The 15,592-nt window shown below is 45.7% G+C and overlaps 1 protein-coding gene across 5 annotated transcripts in view; it reads left to right on the top strand.

The window, feature by feature from the left end:
• The window catches only part of MAST3 (microtubule associated serine/threonine kinase 3), a 189,584-nt gene that overhangs the window by 20,094 nt on the left and 153,898 nt on the right, over positions 1-15,592 (top strand). For 4 of the 5 annotated variants that reach the window (XM_086946984.1, XM_086946986.1, XM_086946983.1 and 1 more), the window contains exon 2: positions 1,372-1,461. In XM_086946984.1, the coding sequence (XP_086803110.1) occupies positions 1,372-1,461 (90 nt within the window). Of the gene's footprint in view, positions 1-1,371; positions 1,462-11,189; positions 11,428-15,592 lie in introns of those variants that run through there. The other variant, XM_086946989.1, reaches the window with a different exon arrangement.

Here is a 15,592-nt window from a genome sequence, read left to right on the forward strand (position 1 = left end):
AACACTGCTAGAAAAACAGACATTTTAGGTGAGCAGTTTTAGAGTGGTGGTGGCGTAGAACGCTCCCTATAAAGGAGCTGCTCTCCACCTAAAACTTGGGAACTACCCACAATTCCCTATTTCCTTTTTTGCATAATTTATGCAGCACTCTAAGCTTGAAAGGATATTGCTTTGATAGATATAAATATATGTATGTATATAATATATATTGATATCTATTGAGAGAGAGAGAGGAGTGTGACCATCTAGTAAATCTAGTAACCAGGGCACAAAGGGGGTTCTCAGTTCACTACCACCCGGGGAGTGATGTTAGCTGATCCTGCGTGTGAGAGTGCAGCCCTTTCAATGGGAGATCAAGAATTGTAGTGAGAGAGAGTGAGATACACTGATGGAGTAGGAAAGAGTTTAACCGCTTCTGCGCTGATGACGGAACCGCTGTGCTGATGATGGAGCAGTTCCGTCATGGCCCGCTCGACGCGCCTTTGCGGCGCTGATTTCGCACCTGCGCTGCGCTGATTTTGCACCTGCGCTGCGCGTTCTATTGAGCGGGCGGGGCCATGACGTTATCGCTCCGTCATGAGCACAGCTCAACCGAGGCTGGTGACGGAGCGGTTCCGTCACCAGCTTGGGCGTGCCGCGCGGTCCCCCCGCCCCCTTAGCGCTGCGGCGGAATAGCCGCTGCAGCCAAGGGGTTAAGGGTACAGAGAGCACGAGAGAGGATAATGTAGGTGGAGAAGTGCGCTTTAGATGGGTTGAGCATGAATGCTTCTGCTCCGCATCGTCGTGATCTTGGACTTTGTACCACAACTTTGAACGCAAACCTTACCTCCTGTTTTGAGTTGATGATGCAGGAATAAAGGCGCTCATCTAATCGCATGGGAGGACCTTGCGGCTAGGGATGGTGGAGTAGTGATGAAGAGTGCGGTGATGAAGATGGTGATGCAAGGATGAGGCAGGTCATGCCGTAACGAGGAATAGAAAAGCAGTATTATGGATGATGGATCAGTGATGTGTAATAAATGTTGTGAATCGAAATCCAGTGACGAGGGATGTGAGGCAGCGTTGACGGATAGTGAGAGTGTTGAAGAAGCTTCAGCAGTGATGAGGCTGGTGATACAGGGACAAGGATATGAATAAGGAAATGAAAGACTGTGCTGAAAGATGTACAAAACTTGATGATGAATTGGTGATGGAAGACTGTGATGAAGTAACAAATTGTAATGATGTATTAATAAAAGATACAGTAAAAAATGAATCAAAGGGAGCACTGCCGCGTTATGTGTCCGCGCCAGCGCTAACCCCGGTCTGCGTCTTCATCTCTGCGTCGTAAACCAGCAGCGCTATATTTTGAATATGCATCTTGCCTTGCAGTTTGTCTCCGAGTAGCCAGAGCCCAACCCTACTGAGTCCCTGCAGCCCCTGCAGCCCCAGCAGTCCTTTGCTAACCCTGCACCCCTGGAGGTAAGCCTCTTTGTTGTTTACTTGTCTCGCTGCAGTACACTCACGGGCCCGCTAGAGGGCAGTGCGAAGGGTAAGGTCTGTTTCCTCTTTCCAGGTCAATTATTACACATGAGCACTTGGGCCTAAACATGCACACTTCCATGTAAACATTAGGCATTACCACAACACCTCAAAATTCAGTCTTGTACCATATGAAAGGAACTAGACTAGGGGTCTCCAAACCGGTCCTGGAGGGACGGATCCATGCCAAATTTTTAAAATTACTACATGTATCTCAGTGGGGATATCCAAAAAATCTGGCATGGATTCGGCAATCCAGGACCTGTTTGGAGACCCCTGAACTAGAGGGTTGGAGGATTGCGACAAAGATGTTTTCTGTGCTTGCATTTGCCATTCGGATGGGGGGGTGGATATGATGGTTGAATTCCATTTGACATATACATTTCCCACCTATAGCTGCTGTTGCCCATACGATGTAAGAATATTGTGACTAGAAGGACATTATTTCTATCTTGGGCAGGGGTAAATTCCTTACCAGGGAAGGAAATGAAATGGCTGTAACTTTGTTGAAGGTGTAAAGGGAAGGACTGTTCCAGGGGAAGTAACACTTCCCTGTGAAGAAAACCATTTACAAAAATGTAAATAGTACAATTACACACAGACACTGGCATTGAATGATCTCCTTTTGCGACACAAAGTCAAGGCACATATGGAAGCCTCTGGATTCTGGTTGCCTTTGTTGTGTAACAAAATATCCAAGATGTTGAGCTCTGTGCTTTGCAGCAATGACTGCCCTCCAGGTGACTCTGAGGCACAACAGAGTTGTGTTTTAATTATCGATGTTAGTACTACCTGCCGCATGACACCTAGGACCACCTACTGCATTGTGTCAACAACCACCACGCGGAGCAGCTTAGCTCGAAAGTTAGGAACCCAGTGACTTGTAATTGTTCCTAGTGTTTTTACTTTACTTATACAGTTTTACCGTACCCGTGATATCGATTTACATTGTTTGTGCGCTGGCATCAACCAGCACCAGTTGTATTGATTCATAAAAAAACTATTTGTCAAAATGTGTTTATAGGAAAATACTTCCAAACTCTGAGGAGTAAGATTTGTAGAGGCTATTCCTCTGAGTTCTTTCGTCTTTACATTGCTTATCTATGCACTATTTGTAAAGCCTTCGGAGAGCATTGCTTCAATCTGAGATGCTACTAAGGTCCTTGATCAATTAGAGTTGTTTTTCCCTCCAATTGCTAAATTAAACAAATGAGTATCCAAAACAAAACAATAAATCTTAACCACGTCTCGACCTGAGGTGGGCGGAATTTGTGTAGTCACGCTGCACACAGCTTCACGAAACAGTAAAAAAATCTCTGCAAGCACGCGAAAGTTCAGCGAAAACGTGGAATTGCTTGTTCCGCCCGTTCACAATACTTTTTTCCTCTCCGCAAATGCTGTTTGGTGCTCGGGGAGAAATATCTTGCGAACACGCATTTTGAAAACGTGAACAAGCAAAAAATTCCGCAAATCCGCGGATCGCAGAATTTTTGGCAATTCCGCATTCTCCGCAGAACGTGAAATTACCCAAATTCCACAAATTATGCGAGCGGAACGGAATTTACCACCCAGGGCTAGTCTCGACCTATGACCTGGGAGAGGAAAGACGCTGTTGCCATGACCACTTACCCACAAACAAACCAGGTTCCTTGTTGGTGATGGAGAAATCCCAAGTGACCAACGTTGAACCCGCAGAAAGAACGGATGCAGTAGCAATAGCTATTTGTCAGTGTCAAGATAGAAACCACAAATCACTTTGGTTGGATGAAGCCACTGTTGCTGCAGGTGAACACCCCGATCAACACAGGCAACGAGGGAGGAACCACAGGTCACCATGGTTGGTAAATGAATAGAATGCTTAGACAGGAAGGGTTTAACTCTTTACCATGGAGCAGTGTATGCAATCCACGTGTTTAATACTCAGACATCAGTACCTTTAAAGGGACCCCTCATGGCAAAATGGAATAAAATGCACCGAGACCTAGGCGGCTTATAAATATTAAACAACCAGTGGAAGGCAGACAGATGGTGCCATGGATGTCTGGGAGGCCTGAAGTGTGTGAGTCATACCCACTGCTGAGCAGCGAGCATCTGTCATTTCTGAGAACCCGCGCCCGCTGTGGTACGGTGGGTTGGCAAGACGACCCGTGCATTGTCACACCTTGGCACCTTATGCATCGTAGTGCTGCCACCTGAAAAAAGGCTTCTAATAGTGTGCCAACAGAAGGGGCGACGCAAAACCTCACTGTGAACCTAGCTATGCTTTAATTATGTGCTTTGTCAATGTTTACTCTACACATTTAATAAAGTCAGGGCAGTTTATGAGTTATTCGAGGGCGGAGCCCTCTCATAGTGATTGATGGGTGGTGCCAAATATGGCAGCTTGCGTGGAGAGGTGCCAACTCCATTCGAGTGTGCTTGCATGCTCGATCGACAGGGCAAACACAACGCAATGTACTTTTTTTTACTTGTTTATCAGTAACTTCAGAAAGGATGTTTCAGGCTTAAAGGGGTGCAAATGTACATTACAGATGCTCAAGATATAGAGACAGAAGATACGCCTTACATGGCATTGAAGACAAATGCACAACCATATAGGATTTGCGATATTAATTCGGATGAGGTTGGATCTATTGACATCAAGACATTGAAGAGCATGAACAGGAGCAAGTCAAGTTGGAAAAGCAAACTTTGTCATGATATAGGATTGCCCTGGTGGCTGGTCAAGTGTGTTCCAAAGGATTGTTTTGGTGTTTTTAACTTCCTATTTATTTATTTATTTATTTATTGACATTTGTAGAGCGCGGCGAATACCCGTGGGCGTCTCGGCGCTAATTAAGGGATGGATCAGCAACTGGGGTAAAGAAGATATACAAGGCTATTGGTCAAATAACCACGTCTTTAGCTGTTTGCGGAATGTGAACAGGGAGGGACTTGCTCGGATATGTGCAGGAAGGGTGTTCCAGAGTCTAGGGGCGGCAATCCTAAAGGATACATTTTCTAGAAGTTGGAAGTCAGACCTCTCTCAAGGCATTCAACGCCCAAGATGAGCAGTTTGTGGCTGATAGTTCAGTGCTCCAAAGCGGAGCAATGTATAGGTTATTGTGGCCAGGCAGGCAGGGTTTAGAAAATAAACATTGGTGACATCGGAAAATCAGGATTATATTTGTGTTAGGATAAAAAGAAGATGCAGGATGGACATGTGTGTGAACATTAAAATGAACAGTCATAGATGGATTAATTAGGTGAGCTTAAAAGGAAATATTGAACCTCCTGTAAAGACTGTATCTTTCGCCCATACAATCGCTCCATTAGCACACTCGAGAATAGTTCCGAAAGCTGTTGCGTTGTCATCACCAAGCTTCAAGTTGAGCCATGACCGGTCAAAGGCAGGTTTTTGACTGAGCTATCTCTTCCTTCTCCAACCCCTCCACAGTTTTTCTTTTTCTGTGTGAAATTCTCTACTACAGGGTTAATTAAACAAAACAAACGTGTAGCAGACTCAGCATATCCCACCCATCTACTGTCGCCTCCCTCCACAGCTTATCTTCATCCTATATCCTTATGAATATGACAGCGATGTGCGTTTTACAGTGTGTAAAAGTATTCAAGCTTTGTAAACTGTCTTTAGATATCCCTATCTAATATTTTACAAAATTGTCTGAAAAACTAAAGTTTGCATACAAAGACAAGTTAAAGTGTAGCACTTTCGTAGTAGCTGCGGTTATACGTCTCACAAATATTTCTCTTAGATACTTACGACACGCTAAAAGACACCACAAACGGCCTTTTGCCATCCAAGTAGGAAGCACTTAGAGGAATTAAGCATTTCTGGTGTTAAATCCAGAATGATGTATTTTTTCTTCTGTTGTTGCGGTCTTCCAAGGGAGGGTACAGGGCACCCACCGGCACCTATTTCAATTGCACACCTAAGACCCTAAGAGACTGGACGGTTGGCATGGCCTGGTGGTGGGGTTATGTGCCCTCTCACCGCTGCCCTGTGCAACAATCCAGCAAGGCTTGCAAGTGTTACCCGCAATATGCCCTATAACATGTGACCCCCATTTTTAATCGCTCCCCAAAACTGGGACACCTTTCCCATAAAAAACTAAAACTGTATTTTAAGTTTTATTCTTTTGGTGCAGGTAACTACACTTCTTCCCTTTACCAATTAGGGGGTTCATTCCCTTTGCTTTATGCCAACAATCATCTCTACATGGAGAGGATCAGACTTTTTCACCTTTCCTCAGCAGCATACTTTTTTGTGTTACAGAAGACGTTTTGGGAATTTTTTCTGACTTTTCAAAGTTGAACTATTGCAATCGTTGACTTACATAACGTCAGCGTGATCATTTGACACTGAGAAGCCCCCAGGATATCAATACCTGGCCCAGAACATTGTCTTGGTTGTGTGTTTACAGCTCCAGTGACAGAAATTCAAAGATTGTTGAGTAATATGAAGAGTAGACACAGCATCAAAATAGCAGCAGGATAGATAAATAATGACCCTTTTCATGTTTTTGTGCCGGTCACTGTTGTAAGGAAGTAATTAGGAAAATAGACGGATCCCCAATTCAATAATACACCTTACGCAATACGTAGGTGTATCTCCCATAACTTCATTTCCTGTGCACTCACAAGAGACTCACAAGAACAGGATCACAACATAAAGTATCCGGGCGGACAGCAGCGCCGCCACCGTAGTTCAATTTACTGATTCACTGGCAAATGGTGAAGATAGTCCGTCCGCCTTTGCTTGCTCTAAGGCACGCATTGGGGCTGATTTCACTTCTGGTTGGCCTCAAATCCAGGAAGTGTTCAGATCCACCATCTGGCATGGCAGCCGCTTATAGGCTTATCCGCCATCTTGGAATGGTACAAGATATAATCTGAGAGTTTATGTTTCACCGTGGTTGAGTGCAGACCATAGTGGTATGTCTGAGTCCGCGGGGCTGCAATGAAGGCAGCCTCCCAATGCTCAAAATGCAATGTTTCATCCTCCAGAAGGTCTAGACCTAACTGTAGGTGTAGTATATCTTTTCTTTTGGAAACCCCACTCGTTCACGAAGTCTTGTCTGGCAACAAAGGTCTGACTTCGAAAGAGGGAGAAAAGTGAAACCTTTGCCTTCATTACTGTGCAATGAATTTTATCTGAAAGGAAGTGTTAAAGATGCTCTGAAGAAGAAGCCAATCTGTATCTCTTGAGAAACCTCCATCATGAGTAACGAGGCTTGAATGCATGTGGCGACCCGCACGATTAGCAGAGAAATAGATTGCAAGAAATATATAGTTGCAGGATTTCACAAAACTGTTATTAATTAACTTATTATTATATAATGCTTCACAAAGGTAGTTAGTTGCAAATGGTAGGTGAGACCAACCAATATTCCAAGGGCCTTTAAAACCAGCAGATTTTAAAAGTGTAATCTGCAGACTGCCTATTATCTTCAAAATGCATGTCGCTGATTATAGGGGTGTAGCTTGGGCAGTACGATTGGGGTGGTGGGGGGTGAGGTTCAGATTTCCCAACACTCACGCTGTTTAAGATACATTATGTGAGAAGCAGGGCATGGTGGATGCTTAAGGAGCAGTAGAAAGAGAGAGGAGAGTAGATTGTTGGGTGGGTACTTACAACTCAATATTTTGTAAAATAAACCATTTTAAGACCTTTGAAACAGAGACAAGTGTGTGTGTGTGTGTGTGTGTGTGTGTGTTTGTTTGTGGCTGTGTGTATGTAGAAATCCCAGGTGTAATGAAACAAACACCTCACAATACCTGACTTAAAACCCCCATACCCAACTATTTACTATAGAATACATTTATTAGGGTGGCGAGACACCCCTAACACCCAGCTGTAGCTACGCCCCCATGCATGAATATCAGGAAACCCTATAATAACAAACATCTTCTGACTAAACCGGAGTGTGCATTTTCCCAGTCACATGTATATTGATTAACCGTATCGCTTCTGCGGTGATTTTTGCGCTGTGCTGGCCCTTTGTGAACTACATTGATCATGACGAGCTCAGCTCGTCATCAGCACACGCCACCCGTGGCTGATGACGAGCTCAGCTCGTCATCAGCATCGAAGGGGTTAAAATTACACTAGTTGAAAAATAATCAGCTATTTTCAACAAAATGCTGTGCCTTCCAAATGCAAGAGACAAAAGATTAATGGCAAGGATTACTTTGATTGTTTCTTTCTAACATATTATATGTTGTTAGAATATACTAGCCTGAATAAGATCAGGTGGTAGATTTCATACTGGCCGAAACATGTAGGCTTCTGTTAGTAGGCCTGAGAGACGTTTGCCTACAGAGGACATTGAAGATGAACGATTTCCTCCAGTGAGTTAGTTTTCAAGCTATAAATATTTTTCAGATTTATGTTATAGAGCTATTTTTAGGGTATGCACACACACTCCTCTGTTTCTCAGTATCCTTGTTGTCCATGACCAGTTGAGAAAGAATGGCAAGGTATCTTCAAAGACTTCAGTCTGGGCTCGAAAGAGTGATTTCAAGCTAAAATTCCATGTCCTTGCTGGATTGCTGAGGTCAACTGTTCCACTATAAAAAGAATTCTCTTGCCATTCGTTATCCTTCCCTGCTCAATCTGTTCCTGCCCATCTCTGGTTACTTGTGTTGAATACCAGGCAAGCTTGAAACCCTGCAGAGAGTGTGTTTCTAGCTCATCTCTGGAGCCTCTGCACAACTGATGTCGATTATGGATTTTGAAAATTGTAATTGGATTTATATAGCACTTACTACCCCTGACAGGGTATCGAATTGCTTTTCGGCAAGTAGTACGCTACTGCAGAGCCCAAAGAGGACCAGTGTTGGATTAGTATTGGGAAATATGTGAGTCAGTCAGTTGGATTGAATATGATAATGGAGGGATGGAAGAGGGAGAGCTTTGAAGGTGTTATTTAGAAGACCATAGTAGTAAGACCCCTGATGAGGCATCAAAACACTTTTCGGCAAGTAGCACGCTGTTTCAGAACCCAAAGAGTATTAGAAAACACACCAGGACATCAGCAGAAGCCTCATTAAGCAGTTCTTATTTTTTTCTTGGTGGGGGCATAGTAGGTAGGGGGAGGAGTCAGAAGCGCCTCTCTGGCAGATCTCAGCAGGAAGCGCCGTCCCCTACAAGGCCCTGCCCCTCCTCCCACAATGGGACACATTATTTGAAATAGGAAGATCTGGTCATAGGCGGGACAGGGAAATGTTTAATGGACACTTCATGCCTTTGAGGCATTGGCAAGAAGTAAAAGTCCAGCTTCCTCAATTATTTCACAAGTGCCTCTGAAAACTAATAGCAGTGGTACATGTACTTCAAAACAAACACTCCTTTTAAGATGGGAGAACTGAACATCACTGAACTGTTTGAAATGATGTAGTGCTAATGTGGTACAAAAGGGGATGGTGATAATCAATCAAACACTCACACCCAGTCAAAAGATCTGGGTTTAATCCATCACCGTTCTTTAGCCCACTCTGCCACCCCAGTTCAGACACGGCTATATGCAAATCAGTCTGACCCTGTGCCTCATGGGAACAGTCCAGCCCGAACTGCCAAGCCATGTCTTCCCTGGACCGGAACCAAGCTTCCGAGGACCGGTTTCTGGCATTCCAGCCGTCTTCAGCCCGGCTTGCTTGAATCCAGTGGCAAAGTGAGCAAGGGACTCACGTCTGAGCATACCCTGCCACACTTATGGCGGCCAAAAGCGGTACAAAAGGGGGTGGTGATGGACGGAGCATCTGAATCAATCAATCACTCACACCCAGTCAAAAGATCTGGGTTTAATCCATCACCGTTCTTTAGCCCACTCTGCCACCCCAGTTCAGACACGGTTATACGCAAATCAGTCTGACCCTGTGCCTCATGGGAGCAGTCCAGCCCGAACAGCCAAGCCATGTCTTCCCTGGACCGGAAACAAGCTTCCGAGAACCGGTTTCTGGCATTCCAGCCGTCTTCAGCCAGGCTTGCTTGAATCCAGTGGCAATGTGAGCAAGGGACTCACGTCTGAGCATACCCTGCCACACTTATGGCGGCCAAAAGCGGTACAAAAGGGGGTGGTGATGGACGGAGCATCTGAATCAATCAATCACTCACACCCAGTCAAAAGATCTGGGTTTAATCCATCACCGTTCTTTAGCCCACTCTGCCACCCCAGTTCAGACACGGTTATATGCAAATCAGTCTGACCCTGTGCCTCATGGTAGCAGTCCAGCCCGAACTGCCAAGCCATGTCTTCCCTGGACCGGAAACAAGCTTCCGAGGACCGGTTTCTGGCATTCCAGCCGTCTTCATCCCGGCTTGCTTGAATCCAGTGGCAAAGTGAGCAAGGGACTCACGTCTGAGCATACCCTGCCACACTTATGGCGGCCAAAAGCGGTACAAAAGGGGGTGGTGATGGACGGAGCATCTGAATCAATCAAACACTCACACCCAGTCAAAAGATCTAGTGCTAATGTGAGCAAATGAAAAGTTACAGTGAATTAATGTAGTTGACAAAATATAATATTCAAAATGCACCCTTGCTTTTCCAAGTCCATTAGACATTCGTCCCCCTCTCTTTCCTTTAAAAATAAACTTTTGTCTATATTCTAAAGCATTCTTCGAATCACTTCTCTTCACAGTGCACAGCTTGTTTTCTGATTACTAGACAGCAGGTGGCGCTGCTTTCTTCTATATCTAAATTCTACGGCTTTGTACTGAGATTCCTGCGAAAAAGAATTAGACAGTATTTACAACGAGATCAAAAGATGGCTTTTCTGTCACTTTTTTGCAGGAATATACGTTTACGTATGAACTTTTAAAGAGAAAAGCTGCCACAGGAAAGTATATTCATAGCGAAATTGCTACTGAGGGAATATATTTACAGAAAACCTGCTACAGAGAAACGTCAGCACTGAAAGATATATTTACATAGTAATCACTGCAGAGAAGTGTTTTGCAGAGACGGACCTTTCTTTACAGTGTAAGCGCTACAGAGAAAAGCCGTCTGCAGAGAAATATCACTACAAACAAATCACAAAGGGGAAAAGTTGCTGCAGGACAATAGCTTTATAGGAATCCCGCTACAGAGAAAGAAAAATTACAGAGAAACCACTAGAAAGGACACTCCTCTGCTCACAGCAAAATATAAACAGAATAGAGGAACGGACTTATTCACCGAGGGTTTACCAATCAACATTTCCTCTCACCAGGGGTGGCAACATGCAACGCCTCCCTCGAACATTGCCCATGTTCACAAGGTTGTGCCGTTTTTCGAGTTCCCGAACTTCGCCCAATTCCTCACCAAGGAAAAACGTGCTTGGAAGAGAATTTCATCCGAAAAAGAAATTTGCGTAAAAATGGTTTCTAGTTTTTTTTTGTACAGATATTATTCGATGATTTTTTTTTACTTCAGAAAGTTATAGAAGAAAGTATTGCATCTGTCTGAATTAATTGGGAAACCACAGAGGACGTCTGCCCCCCAGCATTGCTCCCACTGACAGTAATGTATCCGGCCTATTGTCCTCAGCTTGCATACAGATCGCAGCTGTAGGTGCATTACCCCACCGAGCTATCTCCCCGCCACTCACGCAGCCTCTGGAAGTCCCAGCTCCCGCTCTGGCTTCCAGTAATGAATTCATTTCCCGGCCTCCTCTGCATCAGAATCCATACGAGCGGCAGCGTCATGGAAAAAAGGCAGCGTTGCTGGGCACGGCTCCCCGCTGAGGTTCTCGGCTGCTGTGAACAGATGTGTGTCGAGCCGTGTGACTGGTGGCTGCTGGCAGGAGCGCGCCTCGAAGCCCTCTCCGCCCTGGGTGCCAAGATATGGGCACGGAGGACGGCGCCTGCCCCAAGGAAGGCCGCGCCGAAGCCCTGCAGCTCTTCGGGTTATCCTCAGCCATCTGGAGGTAATGCGCATGCGTGCCCGTGAGGTAGCTCAGTAGGTTTTGCTTGGGTGCTGTGTCATTGGTCTGCCATGGTCACGGTTCCCAGGTCTCTGTTTACAGAGCGCTGTTGCCAGGCTGCCGTGATTGTAGGGTGTCGGGGTCACCCTAATCTCCTTGCTGCCTGAGACCGGAAACACACACCCTATACTAAAGCTTTTCTCTGGATGATCCAGGGTTAAAGGTCACTAGGGGAACAGTCATAGCATGTGGATGATATGTAGCAGGCATGTTTACGAATATATCAGCAAACTCATGGAAGGATGAGAAGCCAGGACGGCCCCTCCGCTAAGGCGGAGCAGCGTCGCCCCACTGCTCCGAGCAGGGGAAAAATAAACTTATAATAACGTTATTATCCTTTTCTTTTTTCGTAGGTACGGGGCGGGGTTAGGGCGGGACAGGGCTCGTGGCACAGGTAGGAGGAGTGGTTTGTGCACAATAACTGCGCAAGAAAGTTTAGCCGGCCATCTTGGGCCGGCCAAACAGTCATGCGCACTTTGCGGACTCTAATACAGAGCCTGGGTGGAGAACATGCACAGGCTGCCTGTCACCGTCAGAGCGCCGAACCACAGGGCTCAGACCAATCACAACGCTCCATACAGCAGTGCTGTGGTTGGCTATGGGGCGCCTGGGTGCTTCCTGCTTCTTCCAGACTCGGGTAGAAGAGGAAGGACCATGAGGGGAGACTGCGGAGGAGGTAAGTGCTCTTTTTGTATATTTTGTATTTTTCAATCCCTCCCAACCTGCCTCACTAACCCCGTTCCCTACCAGCCGCCCCTGATGAAAAGCTGAGCAAAACACCCCAAAACCACTAGACGTACACTTAGAGCACCCCTACACCCTGATGTCCTGATGTCTACATGGACTGGATCCACACACTGTTGATAACATGGAACTAACCATTGCATCGACCATGCCATAGGCGAAGACCAGTGCATCCACCATGCCCTGGACGAAGACCAGTGCATCGACCATGCCTTGGACGAAGACCAGTGCATCGACCATGCCATCGACGAAGACCAGTGCATCGACCATGCCCTCGACGAAGACCAGTGCATCGACCATGCCCTCGACGAAGACCAGTGCATCGACCATGCCATCGACGAAGACCAGTGCATCGACTTCATCAGTACATTAAACATGGCCACTACATCAACCATGACCATCGCTTTATCAACAATGCCCAATACGTCAACTGAATCCTTACATCAGGCATGACCATCTTTTTTATCCCTCATGGCCAGTATGTTGACTGCATCGTTGCATCTACCATGACCAGAACATCCCCCGGTGGCGAGATCAACCTCCCCATAGACCAGCTGTGACCAGTTCATTCGCCAATACCATGTTTCAGCCGTGAAGATATTGGCCATCACAACTACGTGGCGAGGGTTGCAGCATGGCCATCTTTTAACCAGCATGAACAGTATTTTAATGTCCTGGCCAGTACAAAAATTAGGAAGATGACCCAAATTCGCTAGTTTTTCCTCTTATTAGTACATGCTTATGCTCCTTGAGGAACAGTAATGCTGGCCTGCACTGACAAAATTTACATACTTTAAAAAGTGGTAAAATCGTATTTTTTCTTTAGATCTTATAGAAAGGTCAGAAAAGCACGATGTTTAAATTCGTTTGGATAGATTCACCATCGCAAGCTCTGAAATCAAATAGCAGTTTGAGGGGTATCCCACCCTAAGGTGAAGGTAATTAAAACAAAATCCAGTGATCGCAAATCAATGCTGCTGTTTCCGAATAGAAGATAGGTCAAATTGGGTGCCTTCCTGTTTGAGAACTAGCCTATAAAAGGGCACGGTAGTCTTACGCCTGTAAGCCGCTACTCTATGTGACATAACCTTGGCCAGAAATCATTTTATCAGCCTAGCCATGGCATAACCCCTTCAAGCAGAGGGAGAGGTAAATAGATTTGGTAGTCCAATCTGATCCGGGCTATTTTCACGTAAACGTACCAGGGTACCTCAAGGGCTACATGCCGTTTTAAACAATCCTCAACGACGAGTCGATTTAATGCGATAGAATCCCTGACCCAGATGGGTCGCCAGAGTAAAAGTGGGGCTAATTTAATTTTATCCCCTATAAAAATGATACCAAGCTCCTCATGACACATAGAGTTCAGACAGCCACGCAGAACCGCTAAGATTTTTTTTGTGTCTAGATCCAGATTTGGATATGTTGAACTAATTTTTAGGTACCGGTCATTATCAGTGTACAGGTGTTCTAGATGTGGTCAGTGGTTGCGATGGGGGTCAGACCATGAAATGCTTCCATGTAGAGTCCCTGCCTCTAAAGTCCAAGAAATCATCGCCGTTCCCTCACCCACTACTTGGGTCACGAGCTAAGGCTTCAGCAAAGGTCAAACTCAACCACACGGACTGTCTACACAGCCCCACCACACAATGAATTGTTTCTTATTGCATTAATAATATTTTTTTCTAGTAGAGTGGTGTGGCTCACTGGTTAGAGGCGGCAGACACGGAAGCAGAGGTCGACCCGGGACCAGGGTTCGATTCCCGATGTGGCAGTGTCTTGGGCTAGGGTCAGCAGACTCGATAATTCTCGCCTCGGTGCCTACTCCAACCATGGGTCCCACTCAGCAACTCTGGGCAATAGCTTGCTTAATCTCCACTAACGACCCCATCAGCACCGGGGATGCTTGTCTTCACCTTGGAGATGCCCAGGAGGGACCATCTCACAGGGAAAGCCAGGATGGGTTCCCCAGCGGTATACAGCGCCGGGACGCCCCTTTGCTGGGGCAGCTGTGCGCTTTACAAGTATACGACATTTAACATTTATCATGCAACTCGATGGTGCAGATTTGACCAAACTTGGAAGGATGAAAGCCTGAGGATGACGGATTCAACCCACTTGTTTTAAGTTACTGAGAGATCTTTTCAGTCTGGCACTCAACCAACTGAGTTATCTCTTCTGAATCTTTGCTGCTGGCTTGTAACGGCAGACTCCTTTGGTCAGCCCTCCTCCTCCTCAGCCATTTATGTGAAAAAGAAGACCTTGCTCTCATAGGATTCAGTCTTCAGTTTTGTTTTAAGATAAACAGAGGCCCTAGAATTTAGGTTAGAGATCTCCCAGCTAATGGTGTGTGGGAACTTGTCCAACATAAGTATTTCCATTTACAGTGAAAGGTTTAGCTGAAGAAACGTTTGTGTTAAAGTGTGGGGATTTCCTATATCTACAGCTCAGAACTCAGCTACACAGGCACATTGTTGAAAATGCCTGTACGTATGTACACTCACTAAATACGTCCTTAATATAGGTACTTGCCTCCAAATCCTACATCCTCCAAATAACAAGCATTGGCAAAGCTGGGCAAGGTAGTTTGATGGTAATTATTATTTTTATTGCAAGCAAATGCCACAAAAATAAAAAGAAGAAAGAAGCGTGCCACCGCGTTAATGTGGCAATCGTATACATGAAATAAACATTTTATTTTTTATTTTTTAAACTACTTTAAGGAGCCATTCTTTAGCAGTGTTTCCTCTTCGCTCAGAGTGACCGCAGTCTGCACAGAGGTTCTGCAATGTTATTCCCCATTCTCATCCTCTTCAATAGTTGTAGGCATCTGTTGGCCAGTCTTTTTTTTACATATTTTAGGTTTGCTTGTTTCTTATGCTGCTGGTATTCAGCTAAACCCTTTCTTTGGCAGGCCAGAGCCTTACTGTCAGGGAGGTCTTCGACCCCCCTTGTCCCTGATCCAGGAGAGGTTGACCAGCAGTCTCCTGAGCCCAGATGTCACCCAGTTACAGGCCCTGATCCTTGGCCTGGACACCGGTGGGCCTCATGGTTCCAGCCAGCAGGGATGGGCGCTCGCGCCTCTTTTGGTCTCTGGGTTAAAACCCTTGGTCTTAACTTCGATAAGGATCTGCGGTTTGAGGAGTAAGTGGTCTCGGAAGAGCCTTCCTTTTATCGCACTGGAGGGAGTCTGTGGTGGGAGCAGGGAATCATCTGAGAATTGGCCAAGCTAATGTGTGCTATGTAGATCTCCCCGCTGGAATAATCCAAAAGTGACATTGCATCCTAAATGCGGTGGTTTGTCTGGTGCAATACTGATCAGAGTGGCTTCCATTCAGAAATTCGACTACGATCAAGGATCTTT

The sequence above is a fragment of the Lissotriton vulgaris genome, chromosome 12 (genome assembly GCF_964263255.1).
Source record: "Lissotriton vulgaris chromosome 12, aLisVul1.2, whole genome shotgun sequence".
NCBI lineage: Eukaryota > Metazoa > Chordata > Amphibia > Caudata > Salamandridae > Lissotriton > Lissotriton vulgaris.